Source organism: Cimex lectularius, unplaced genomic scaffold, assembly GCF_000648675.2.
Source record: "Cimex lectularius strain Harlan isolate CLEC.00 unplaced genomic scaffold, Clec_2.1 scaffold114, whole genome shotgun sequence".
Classification (NCBI taxonomy): Eukaryota; Metazoa; Arthropoda; class Insecta; order Hemiptera; family Cimicidae; genus Cimex; species Cimex lectularius.
In genome coordinates, this window is record NW_019392782.1 from 844,490 (window position 1) to 858,906 (window position 14,417).

At 34.8% G+C, this 14,417-nt stretch overlaps 1 protein-coding gene across 1 annotated transcript in view; it reads right to left on the reverse strand.

Annotated features, from left to right (window-relative positions):
- The window catches only part of LOC106666197 (glutamate receptor 1), a 127,508-nt gene that overhangs the window by 84,508 nt on the left and 28,583 nt on the right, over nt 1-14,417 (reverse strand). Inside the window, exons 3-4 of the mRNA XM_024227765.1 lie at nt 3,588-3,752; nt 965-1,171 (exon numbers count right to left, since the gene is read on the reverse strand). Coding sequence (XP_024083533.1) covers nt 965-1,171; nt 3,588-3,752 — 372 coding nt within the window. The remainder of the gene's footprint in view (nt 1-964; nt 1,172-3,587; nt 3,753-14,417) is intronic.

Consider the following 14,417-nt stretch of genomic DNA (forward strand, 5'->3'; position numbering starts at 1 on the left):
TGCTCGATGTGTCCCACATAATAGAGGCGTGTCATGCCTTGGCTCCATACAGAGAGCGTGTAGGCATGCCGCCGGACTTAAGAAGAGTTCTCGAAAACGGTAGCGAGTTTCAGAGTCCCCTATTTTGCTTTTTAGGGGAAATTTTTTTATTGTATATAATATGTCTTATGTGTTGCGTGTGTATATGTTTGGTCTGACTGCATGTATTTATTAGCGTGAATGCCGAGGGGTGAGGGTGAAATATAACGTCATCATCGCCCCTCGAACGTTGAGAGCGTATCAGTGTGTGTTAGGGGTCGATGGCGGAATATTTATAAAAGTACTCCATCGACCCCAATCTAGATTAGTTTGAGTATAGTTCGGTAGAGGAATATCAAGTACACCACCGACCAAACGGAATAAGTGTACTGAATGGATGTATTTATGTGCCCGAATGTATTTATTTGTATGAATCTAGTGTTTGAAAGGGTAAATAGAATATAGACTTAGTTGGAGGCTGAAATGACCTAGATGTCGGAAGCCCCAGCAAAAAAGAAAAAAAACGCTATTAAGAGGCTGACATGATTAGAAGGGTTTTTTCTAATAATTGTACACGATATTTTAAGCTTGTTAAAAAAAACAAAGGCAAAACGAAATTCATTGAATATACATTTTTTAAATTAGTTTTTATTATAAATTTTATTGTCTGTTCTGGGATTTGAACCCGGAACCTCTCACGCCCTAATTACGAGGCTAGTTCCATTATACTTGTTTTCTATATGTTACGGGTACAGCAAAATTTAAAATATTACAATTTCAGAAGCAATTAATACCTAATATTTATTTTAAGATGAAAAGTGAAAATACTATGGGTAAATAATGACTATAAGAGTTAGGGGAAGTTAAGTATAATAAAGTACAAAACTAAGTGGCAGAGAGAAACGAGTTTTAGCGCACGGTGCTAACATTATTTTATGATTCTTACCTTTCTTAAAAAGCGGGATATCTTATCCCCGTGCTCCCAGGGGGTGACCCACCCACGGCTCGTGTTGCAATCTATCCCCCTGCTGCCGTTGTTAAAAATCTGTCCTCTCCTGATGTTGGTCCTAAAGAGATCTGGTTTTTTCCTCAAAAGTTTGTTGAAGGCTTCGACCAGGACGAAAACAGCGTCGTACATAAGTGCTGCTTGGGCCTGTTAAAAAGAAAAAAAAAATAGCAGCAGTTAGCAGTAAAAGAAAAAGCCTGTTTTTTCTCTTTTCTTTAGTTAATCCGTTTAAAAACTTAGATTATAAAAAATTACACGGATTTCCGGAAGGATGTAAAAATAAAAAGCTAAAAAGGCTCCCGCCTCTCACGTTCCACGAGGGAAAAGTTAATGATTTAGTGGATACAGCACTAAATCTAAATATATGTTTAGTCTGAAGGGGTGTATTTACCGACACCCCGAGTTAAGAACTTTACCCCTGCCTCCCAACCTTTTTCTCATCCCCGGTTATAATGTTAAACTTTGTGCAATGGAAAAAGTTCGAAGAAGAACAGTCTGGTGGAGTTTACTAAAGGCGGTGTCGCAGGGAAGACCATTCTTAACTCATTGCGTCCAATGATCTTTTTTCTTTCAAGTTACAAAAGATTAAACACGAAGTTAAAATATGTTCAAACGAACGGACTTTTACTGAGTTCAAGACTTTTTCGTTAATTTTGGGTTATTCACATATTACAAAAACATACGCATAAGCATACTTATAAAAAAAATAATTGATGATGAAAAAATGAAAAACAAACTGAGCAAATTTATGATAACATTAAATAAAAAATTGATCATTTTAATCTCGCTCTTACTTTTTGGATAAAAAGCTACTTTAGAATTTTTATTCACTTCTTTCTAGATAATCTCTGAGTCAATTATATATATTTAAAATTGTGTGCTCGTTCAATTCATGAGGTTGCGTGAGTAAAACTTTNGGAATATTTATAAAAGTACTCCATCGACCCCAATCTAGATTAGTTTGAGTATAGTTCGGTAGAGGAATATCAAGTACACCACCGACCAAACGGAATGAGTGTATTGTATGAATGTATTTATTTGTATCAATGTAGTGTTTGAAAGTGTAAATAGAATATTGACTTAGTTTGGGGCTGAAAAGACCTAGATGTCGGAAGCCCCAGTAAATAAAAAAATAAAATAGCCCTCTTGGAGGGCTAAAACTGCAAAGATGAAATAAGGATTTGCAGAGTAAATTGCTTTATCGCTGGCAAAATAGGAGTGTAGGTAAAAGTGTCGAGGGCAGTCTGCCGTGTATATGTTGAAAAGTAACGGACCTAGGACGCTCCCTTGGGAGACACAATTGTGGAATTAATATATCAGAGAGATTCAGGTTCGATAAGTAACGTGGAAGAAAAGTTCAGATTGGGATGATTTTTGGATGAAATACTATGTTCGGCAAAGGATTTGGTTGGAGTTTGAAGAGCAGACCCTTGCGCCAGACGCGATTGACCTGGCGCCATCTAAACAGACACCAGGACAAAACTGCTTAAGTTCTACAGATGTTGAGATCAAGTCTAAAAAAAATTAAATTTAGTGGTTTTAAGCTGGCAAATAGCGAATTCAAATCAGTTGAAAAATTTACAATTTGATTGATTTTTTTTAATAGATGGAATAGGAGTAGTATAATACGTTGCTTCTCGATAATTGTATGTCGGGTTCAAATGTTGTGCTGCTAGATTCGAACCCGGGATCTTTACCTTTCAGGACACATATAGCAATTATTTTTCTTCGTGGTTTAAGAATAGCCCTCTTGGCGAAAGCCCTCGCAGGTGCCCCTTATACAGAGAAAGGTTGCTCGATGTGTCCCAAAATAGAGGCGTGTAATGCCTTTGCGCCTGCAGAGAGCGTGTAGGCATGCCGCCGGACTTAAGAAAAGTTCTCGAGCACTGCAGCGAGTTTCAGGGTCCCCTGTTCCGCTTTTTAGGGGAATTTGGCTTTTTTGATTGTATATAGTATGTCTAATGTGTTGCCTATGTATATGTTTTGTCTGATTGCATGTATTTATTAGCGTGAATGCCGAGAGGTGAGAGTGAAATATAACGTCATCATCGTCCCTCGAACTTTGAGAGCGTATGACCTATAAGTCCTCCACCGACCAAACGGAATGAATATACTGTATGGATGTATTTATGTGTACGAATGTATTTATTCGTATGAATCTCGTGTTTGAAAGGGTAAATAGAATATAGACTTAGTTGCGGGCTGAAATGACCTAGATGTCGGAAGCCCTAGTCAAAAAAAAAGTAATTNGACCTTCGGCTTGATACGCCGCTACTCTACCACTATAAGCCTCAAGTGGTAGAGTAGCGGCGTATCAAGCCGAAGGTCGTGGGTTCGAAACCCGCTTGTGACGCTGAATTTTTTATCTGAATCAAAACTTTAATTAATTGAATTTCTACTAACATTTTTCTGACTTTGGCAATAATTTAGGAAAAATTATTTAAAAATATGTCACAGAGTTTAAAAAATGTCTCTTAGATGTCGCATAAACTAACGGTAGTTAAGTACAAACTATGTGTTTTTTCATTAGCATTCAAAGATAGTTGGACAATTTTTTTTTTACCGAAATCGTATCTCTGCCGGCTCCTGGAGAGGAAGCTGGATCCAGGCGTCTCCAGCCTTCGCTGAAAACTTTGACGTACCTTCTCGACGAGTCGACTATCCGAAATCCGGTTATGTTTATAGCTCCGAACTCTATAACCTCACTTTCCCACCTGTCGTCCATTATCTGTAAATTAAAAAGAAGATTATTTTTCTCACAAAAATATTACCTCTTTTACTTTATCTCTGTCAATCATACACACACCCTCCCCATTTATCTTTCTCACACGCTCACACACGCGCGCAAACACACACACGCACGCACACGCACATATATATATATTTTTTTTTCTCAATCAAAAATCCGAATTCACCTTCACTCTAAAATACAGTCACATACACTAACAAAAGCGGGTTATATACCTAAATTCACATATACCTAAATGTAACTGTACGAATTGTTTTGAATATTGTCAAAAATTTATGTAAATATATATGTCACGTTCAGATTTAAATGAACCGCCATGCCCCTCCACACACTCAAACAATGAAAGGAGTAGGGGCTAAGAAAGGGCTATTTTTTTCAAGTCCTAGAAGATCCCTTTCTGGCTTGTGTGGGTAAACAGCTATTTTTGGTAAAAGAAAAATTTGGTGTGCACACTATTCAAGTAAGTTAATTTTTATTACTTTGACGTCAAAATAAAAAAATAATAATTGTCATTTAGTTTTAAAAGGGTATATGTTTTTATACAGAAAAATAAAAGAAATAATATTTCATTTTAAAAGTTGTGTTAATATTTTAATTGTATTTTCTAATTTGGTGGTCAAAATTTTAATAATAATAATTTCTTTACCTTTCTTTATGGAACTATAAAACGAGAATCAAATTTCATTTTAAAATTAAGGTTTGTAGATTTGAGATATGTTTGTTATAGGATAAAAGTATTCTTTAAATTAAAAATAGTAATTAATAAAATAGATTGTCATTTTATGTGAAAATAAATTGTAATTAAAGATTCAAATTTAACAAACATTTGGTGTCGTATTTACTTTGGTTTAAATGAAATATAAAAGGTGCCTGATCGATAAATGAAATAATTGTAGTCAGGTCCGATCGTAAAAAACCTCTGGGACCTTGATTTCGGTTTTCCGAAATCAGGGTTGGGCCCAACAAAAAAAGAAGAAGAGACACGCTATATCACATATACCTAATTTTTATGTTATGTTTTTTTATTATTTACGTCCCGGCTCAATTTTCAAGACCTTTAATTCCTAAGACTCTTTTACACCTTTCCCATCGACTATAGTGATTATCAATAAACACCATGCATGTCATAAATAAACTTTAATTAAAACTAAGGCACTCATTATTTTGGATTTTATTGGCAGCGTTCCCACAATTTGGAAAATTATAAATGACCATTAGACTTGCGGGCAATTAAAACGAGCGAGCATATTTTTAAAAAATCTTCCGACCATGTGAAAACGACTGGAACTCAAAGAATTGTTCAAACAGACGTACTAGTTCCTAACAAACTTATTTTCAAGTAAACCTGATTGGAAATTATATAAGTCTGACGGCAGGACAAATCATATATGTATTATAATTTTTTTTGCCTTATGATCTATGTATATTAGCCATGGTAACGAATTCTTGTATGTATGTATGTTCATATTTGGGGGGGTTATTGTGAAAAAAGGGCCAGAGGCGACGGTGGGAGTCGAACCCACGACCGCGGCGTCTATGAGCCCAGAGACTCTCACGCTAACCACTCGGCTACCGCGGTCCCCGAAGGTCATGGGTTTGAATTATAATTTAAAATAATTAAAACATCATTCCATTTAAATTATGATTTTTTCAGTAGATTTCGTGGTCCGTTTGACCAATTAATATCATTCAATAAATTAAGGTTTTAAATTGAGATAAAAATGTCAGTGTCACGAGCAAGATTCGAACCCACGATCTTCGGCTTGATACACGCCGCTACTCTACCACTTGAGCTATCGTGACCTCGATCCACTCGGACACTAACNATTAAAAATGACCATTAGACTTGCGGGCAATTAAAACGAGCGAGCATATTTTAAAAAATCTTCCGACCATGGGAAAACGGTTGGAAATCAAAGGATTGTTCAAAGAGACGCACTAGTTCATGACAAACTAATTTTCAAGTAAATCTGATTGGAGATGACGGCGGGACAAATTGTATATGTATTATAATATAAAATAATTAAAACATCGTTCAATTTAAATTATGATTTTTTCAGTAGTTTTCGTGGTCCGCTTGACCAATTAATATCATTAATTTAATTAACGTTTTTAGTTGAGATAAAAAAGTCAGTGTCACGAGTGGGATTCGAACACACGACCTTCGGCAGGATACGCCACTACTCAACCACTTGGACTATCGTGACCTCGATCCACTCGGTCACTAACTTCCCATCTCAACCGCACTTTTTGAATTTTCCCTCCTTTTTTGCCGTTTTTCAAATGTAATCTATTTGATTCTCGGCGACAAATGAAATGGCCACGGAGAACTTTAGTGAAGGTATACTTCATTTTTACTTATTAAATTCACTTGTTTTTGTGATCCGCTTGACCAATTAATATCTTTCAATTAATTAAGGTTTTTATTTGAGATAAAAAAGTCCGTTTTTGAAAAATGGCAAAAAAGAGGGAAAATTCAAAAGGTTGGGTTGAGATCGGAATTTAGTGCCCGAGGGGATCAAAGACACGATAGCCGAAGATCGTGGGTTCGAATCCCGCTCGTGACGCTGACTTTTTATCTCAACGAAAAACCTTAATTAATTAAATTATGATATTAAAAAGTAGTTTATTGGCATAAATCAGAGTAGATAGTTCATTGTATAGATTATAAAAGGTATATGTATCTCTCTCTAATGTTTCCAAAGAACTGTTCTTCAAGCTCTTCAGGTAACCTGTTGATCATCGTCATTAGGCCATCTAGTGATGACTATGGGCAATAGCTGGTTGAAATACGAATGATATTTTTGTCAACAAGAGGGTTAAAAATTATAATGAATGATTACAAGCGTAAAATACTTGCAGGGAGGTGAAAATGCATTAAATTACTTGTAATTCTTTCCCCCAGTCGGTTTGTTCTTCTGCTTGTGTACGATTAAAAAATCACAAGGGTAACTTTAACTTGCAATGCTGAAAGTGTAAAGAACCATTTTTTTTTTCACTGGGTGTTCTGCAAACTGCCCACTTTCGCACCTATTTTTAACACAGAACAGAAACTAATCCTCAAATAGATTACCTAATTTATGTAAAGCGCCGGCCGTCAAAAGACAACGATTATTAGAGAAAGGCCTTCTGGCTCGTTTATTTAAAAAGCCCAAGGCACCGCTGCTGGCGAACATTAAAGACACTCCCCTTTTGCAGTCGTTCTAGTTCTCTTTTTATGCAAATTTCAGGTCTCTTGAGATACTTAAATAGGATTTGCAGGATTGAAATAAAACAGGTCTTTGTTTTGATTCTTTCAGGAGAAATGGGGTAGGAATTAGTAATTTGATAAATTTAGATACAACAATTTTTTACCGAAGGACAAACGGCATGTGTTATATATAATTTGTTTGAATGAAACTGGGGAATTTTTTGAAAAGCTGTATCCCTTGATGTTCATTGATCAAACAAAAAAAAGCCAGTCAATATTAGTAACAAAAATCCCGACAAAAAATCTTTTTTCTTTTCTTATTATCCAAAATTTACACCATAAAGGTACTTTTTGTTTTAAGAATTTAATAATTATTACAATTGAAATTAGTTTAGGTATTTTTCATTCAAAGAAAGAATCACAATTGGATCTACAACGTTTTCCCAAAAAGTTACCTACCCAATTTATGCCTTTCTTAAAAAAGTTTCTGTTCTGTGATTAAAAAATATAAAAATTCAGCTCATTTTACAGCCGTTGGTCATTATTGCATTTCATTTTCCATTGCTAAGTAAAAAAAAAAGAAGAAAAAAAAAGACAGATGCAGCTTCGTTTGTAGAATACTGAGGGGGTGGTATGACGTCCAAGCGAAGTTTCATTAACACTTCGGGCATGCACATTATGTATTACATGTTATCCGGGTGAAAAATTAGGTTGCAGGTTGTTTCAGGGCCAGAGCGAGTTGGCTTGAGTAGAATTGAAAGATGGCAAAACGGGAGGGAAAATTGAAAAGGTGGGGTTGAATTGGGAAGTTAGTTTCCGAGTGGATCGAGGTCACGACAGTTCAAGTGGTAGAGCAGCGGCGTATCTAGCCGAAGATCGTGGGTTCGAATCCCGCTTGTGCCATTAACTTTTTTATCTCAACTAAAAACCTTAATTAATTGAAAGATATTAACTGGCCAAGCGGATCACGAAAACTAGTGAACTTGAGCAGAATTTTGCAGTGATGGTCTGTCACGTGATAGGAGTGCTTAGTGCATAATGCCTGCCAAAAACAAAGCATCACATATTGTTAGTATATATTTTATATTCACGCAAACGAGATATGGTCATTTGGTGAAAAGATGGTATGGCCTTCTTGAGTTACTATTTTTCCCCATATGACAATCTGGTCAAAAAAGTCGGTAGACGAGTGGTTAGCGTGAGAGACTCTCGGCTCGTAGATGGTTTCAATTCCCGCAGTCGCCCAGCCCTTTTTTCACGATACCCTTTCCCTAAAACGAAAAAAAACGCATAACATATTGTCTGGCATTGATTGGGCTAATATGCAAAACTGCAACAAAAAAAAAATCCCTAACCATCTCGTGACTTCGATCCACTCGGACACTAACTTCTTTCCATCTCAACCCACCTTTCGAATTTTCCCTTCTTTTTGCCATTTTTCAAATGTCGTGTGTCGGATTGGATTCTCGGCGACAAATCAAATGGCCACGGAAAGTTTTATTGAAGATATACTTCATTTAACTTATTAAATTCACTAGTTTTCGTGGTCCGATTGACCAATTAATAACTTTCAATTAATTCAGGTTTTTAGTTGAGATAAAAAAGGCAGACACGAGCGGGATTCGAACCAACGACCTTCGGCTAGATACGCCCTCTGCTCTACCGCTTGAGCTATCGTGACCTCGAACCAATCGGACACTAACTTCCCATCTCAACCCCACCTTTTGAATTTTCCCTCCTTAAACCTAATAAATGTTATTATAATAAAGTTGTAAACACATGTAATATAAAAATGGTACATGTGAGAAAATATAAATTAACTCCCGTCCTGTAGGGTTACTCAGGAATGAAAATAACCATGTGTGTCACCACCAAACGAATTGCAAATTTTACGAATAGTATCGGCCACCATAGGACCCAATTTAAAGTTGTACAATAAACGTGCATTATTATGAGGTTTGAATCCATGAGAAAGGAAATATTTTATAATTTGCAGAAATAATTTATAATTCCAGCCACATTTTTTATGAACTGTCGCATTATTATTCGCTATTACGTGATGTGAGCATCTCTAGCATAATATCGATAAAAGCTTTCGTAAAAAAATATATATATATGTAAAAAGCCTTAGTTCATTCTGCAAGATTGCTTTTTATTGAAGTGTTACATTAAAAAGTTATCTTTTTTTGGACAACACGTTAAAATGGCTTTAAAAATTATTCTAATATTCAATTTTTTCAAATTTTCTAATTGTTGATGGAGAAAACAATAAGTAAAAATTAGAAAAGTAAATCACGATAAAATAAGAAGGTTGAATATTCCGACCGTTATGCATAAAACAAATCTCCACGTAATTAGTTTGCTTTATGTATGAGACATATATTACACCGGCGTAATAAATTATTCATTTGATGTAATTTATTATTTGTTATATCGCTTGACTAATAGCAGGAAGGTTTTCCGTTCTTATAAATAATGTATATTAAATTAATGAGCTGCTTCGTCGTAACGAATCCAGTTCTTCCGCCATTAGTAATAATAATAATCACACATCATAGATGTTGCGATAGCTAATGAGAAAAAACACGTAAAAAAGAGCTGCAAAAATCAGGACCTTACTCTGCAAGAAATGTCTGGAGTGTTGATTATACCAATAATATCTACAGGTGGTTTCGAATCTAAACAATGATCTGAAAAATACTGTCTGGATATCTCGAATTGACGATATGATTTGTAATAGATCTATAGAACAAGCAGCTAACGCAGATGAACCAGTTGGTTAGACTAACAGACTAGTTAGTATCCTCATAATCACCTCTGGTTTGCTCGTTATAAAACAAAATTGAAAGCCTCTAACAATGAAAGGAAATGTTTTCCATATGCAATAATATCCACTTTGGCATTCCTCTTATGTGCTATATGATCTATGTCAACTAGTAGTTCTTTTGGGATTAACTGACTATTACTGCAATTAACAACTCCTATCACCATAAAATTATCACTTGGGTGATCTTCACACAAACTAAGCAGATTAGCAACCATCCCGTCCATGGGTATAATCTAGATAAACCAGAGCTACAAAAAAGCTATTAGAATCTTTTTAATCTCAAGATTACTACATTTACAAAAGTTCTAAAAATAGCAATTTTTTTCATTAACTTTTTTGGATTACTTCTATAATGCCCACATTGTCTCTCCCATACTTAAAATTCTTTTCTTGCTGCAACGTTTATTAAATCATATTCTCGTAAACTTCCTTAAATTTTATAGTTAAGTTATAGTGAAGTTAGTTTTATAGTTAAGTTGCTATCCTTGACCTACTTGATTTTTCCAAATCCTACGATTCTGTCCCTTACTCTTTCCTTCTCCAACAGTATTCGTTGGTTCTGCCTTAACAATCGCCACAAAACTGTTTCCCCTCCCAATGTCCTTACCTCTCCCTTCTAGCCCTTAAAATCTAGGGTGCCACAAGGTTCTAGATTCTCTCCTATACTTTTTTCCATTTATATTAACGAACTGCCCAGCTCCATCCAGTCTTGTAACCTATACGCCGATGACTCACAAATACACATTCTGACGGTCAGTTTTAATTATACCAATGATTTTTCTTTTTGAAATGTATAGAGAAAACTATCCACTAAAAAATGCTTTAACATATGCACCCAACTATGTAGGCTTGCTAAAACAATGGGTTATCAAATCAAACTAAAAGAAAAGAGAACGTATAAAAAAATAAAACGTAATAACGAAATGAAATTAAAAATTAAAAATGTACTCCTTTAAGTAAAAGAAAAAAAACGTATTTATTTTATAAAACAAAATTTTTAACTTCGGCGAAAAATTATAATTTTGAACTTAACTGGTTTTGACAAAAATCAAGGTTAAAATAAGTCGCTCAAAAGGCACGTCGTGTAGATTTGAATTTCCGGGATCCCAGGTTTGCCGTCCCAAGATGGTCGCAAAATTTCTTCTTGTTGGACAGTTTTTTAGTTTTTGCCACTTATTAGCTGGACCTCTGATTGGCATCTCGAAAACGCCTCAGTACGTCGGCTGAGGAGTTTGTTTATCCTGTATATCCCCTCTTTCCTCCACACCGCCGCGGCCCCACACCTCAAACCCTTTCTCAGGGCGAGAGGATTCCCAAAAAATGGATAACACCGCCATAGGGAAAATCCAATTTCAAAATTTGGCGAAATCGTCGCAACATATCTTTCCGCCTTTCCGATCTTCACTCGGCCATTCTCAAGATCCAAAAAGACGTAAATTCCATTACACTGTACACATAAAAATTCCCTATTTCTCAATCCATCCCAATCTACCGCCATAGTTACTGGGCTCAGGTAACTTCTCAATTTTCTCCCCAACATCACACCTCTCAGGTTAAATAATCATCCCATTCCCTTCTGCTCCTTGGTTAAAAACCTAGAAATAGTCTTTGACCAAAACTTTGACTGGCATCATTACATTTCGCTAATTTCCTGCCATTGCCATCAGCCTATTTCGTCGGTCCTGGCTTCTCTTAACTCTTCCCTTATACTTCCTTTCTTCGATTACAGCCGTGTGGCATACGGTGGTCTCTCGGAAGGGGGGATCCCGCGATTGAAGCGTATTATGAATTGCTGCGTAAGATTCGTGTTCGGCACCCCACGGGGGTCCCGGGTGTCGGAGCTGTATTCCCAACTTTCCTGGCTCTACGCCTCTTTCCGTGCATATTATTTCCTAGGTTCCTTTCTTTCCCAGTTCATCCATAATCGTCGTCCTTCTTACATCACCAAAACCCTTCAATTTAACTCCTCACACTACACTCGCAACACCCACTCATCCCCCACTGACCTTATCCTTCCGCAGCATACAACCCCTACACCTTCGAAAGATCCTTTCTGATCCGAGCCCATAAACTATGTAACTCCCCTTTTCTATTCGTCACGCCGCCTCCTTTTCCTCCTTCAAATCCCACCTCAACAATCACCTCGTCTCCCTCCCAACAGAGAGTTTACGTTAATATTTGACATTTTTGTTTAATATTCTTGTTATTTTTTCTTATGGCTTGCCATACATCGTGCCAAGATTTTTATTTAATTTTATTTTTAATTTCATAGGAGGAACTTCCTTTATTTATTTCATGTATATTGTTCTTAGGAGAAACCAGTCCCTGAATAAAGTTGTTTTAATTCTTCTTCAAAAAATGTTATAACAAAAAACATCCACTTCGGTTAAGTAAGCTTCAATAAAAATAAAAATTTCAAACATTTTTAAATATTCATCTAACTTAAAACTGGACAACTTGTTCTTAATTCCTGCAACTTTATAAGCCATAATCGTAAACTTAAGAAGTTGAATCCTACCTTTATAAGTATTATTTCTTATCAGAATTTTACCATTTCCCTGATGAAGTAAAACAAATTCTGGCTCGAAATAAATTTTATATTTCAGCAAAACCACTTGCAGATATTTTAGCCGTTTTCCTATTCCTCTTCTTCACTTTCCCGTTTACCCTTCTTCTTCCGTGTCTTCATAAGTGCACTTAAAACAATTTAGTAATTCACAAAATTCTGCCATCAGTGTGTCCTCGGAAAACGCAACATACTGATTCTATGATTATATGTAGACAATTAAACTGAACAAGAAACGCTGACAAAACGTTTCCATTTATTATTTGTTTGTTTAAAACGATTAAAATTTCGTTAAACGTATCACTAATTTTTACTAACATGCAAAGTTTTTCCGGTTGGGTCAGTTTATTTCAATGGTAATTTTTTTTTGTATTTTTTGAACAACAATACCAAAATTATCGTACATATTTATGGCAGTTTCTATTATCAAACTGATTATGAATTTTATATTTTCGCGGTTAATATGGGAGTGGCGCAAGGTAAACTAATAAGCCCAGGATGTTTTCGATTTTTATCGACCTCTACCGCAATGTAACTATCTACTGATAATAACATGATAACTCATGATTACACCAACTTTTGAGCTTTTTCTCTCTAAGCTTCAGTATGCCGTAAGACTTATAACAGTGAAATTTATAAAAGCCGCCCAAAGCCCTTCCGCAAGCCACTAAAGGGAGGAGGAAGGAGACTTCCACTGAAGAGGCCTGTTGGGTTTGCGTGAGACTAGAGACGACACGTTTGATTTTTCTGGTGAAAAAGCGGCAAAGGTCAGCCCATTTTCATCTAGCGAGAATCATCACGCAAGTTTTTTCATTTTAATTTGTTTTTCGTGGAAAAGTTTTTTTTTTATCATTTAGTTTACAACATAGAGTCAAATTTTTCATTTGTTTAATCAACACAAAATCTGTCTTGCAGTTTGTTTATATAATTTTATAAATAATAACAATAATTAATCAATATAAGGATTGTTTCCGTTATTAAAAAAATAATAGTAACAATATTTAGTCAAGTAAGAATTGTTTCTATATTTTAATATAAAAAAATAATAATAATCAGTCAGTTTCCTTTACAAAATTTTCAAATTGTCAATTCCCAACTGACGCCCCTAAATTCAAGTTTTGTTAATATTACAACATAAGAATTATTTCCGTTTTTCTATTAAAACAATAATAGTAGTAATATTTAGACAATGTAATAACTGTTTCTGTTTTTTAATTTAAAAGAAGATAATAATAATCACTCAGTTTCCTTCACCAAATTGTCAAGTTGTTAATTCCAAACTGACGACTTTAATTTCCAATTTTGTTAATATCTCAATATAAGAAATGTTTGCTTTTTTGATACTCTTTTGTTTATTATTTATTTATCTAAAGAAGGCAACGATCCACTCTCTCGGGGAAAGACCAAACAGTAAGGCAATAGACTGAAATATTTTTATTGGGCAAGACCATGGAAATCATCTCCTTCATTTTCCACCTGGTCACTTATATATATATATATGAATATGTATGTAATATAAATATTATATAATATATGTGGGAAATGAATAGCATGATTTCATGAGGATAATGCTCGTCTTCATTTTACATCTGGTCACTAATATATATATTTTTTTATAGTTTAGTTGTATTTTATAGTTAGTTGTATGGAAATCGTGTTATTAATATAACATGAAGAACAGGATTTCCATATAACTGATAGGCAACAAATTCTTCCATTTTTTTAAAAATTAAAATGAATAACATGATTTTATGAGGATCATGTTCGTCTTCATTTTACATCTGGTCACTAATATATATATTTTTTTATAGTTTAGTTGTATTTTATAGTTAGTTGTATGGAAATCGTGTTATTAATATAACATGAAGAACAGGATTTCCATATAACTGATAGGCAACAAATTCTTCCATTTTTTTAAAAATTAAAATGAATAACATGATTTTATGAGGATCATGTTCGTCTTCATTTTACATCTGGTCACTAATATATATATATATTTTATAGTTTACTTATATGGAAATCATTTTATTCATTTTCCATTAATAATGTAAATATATTATA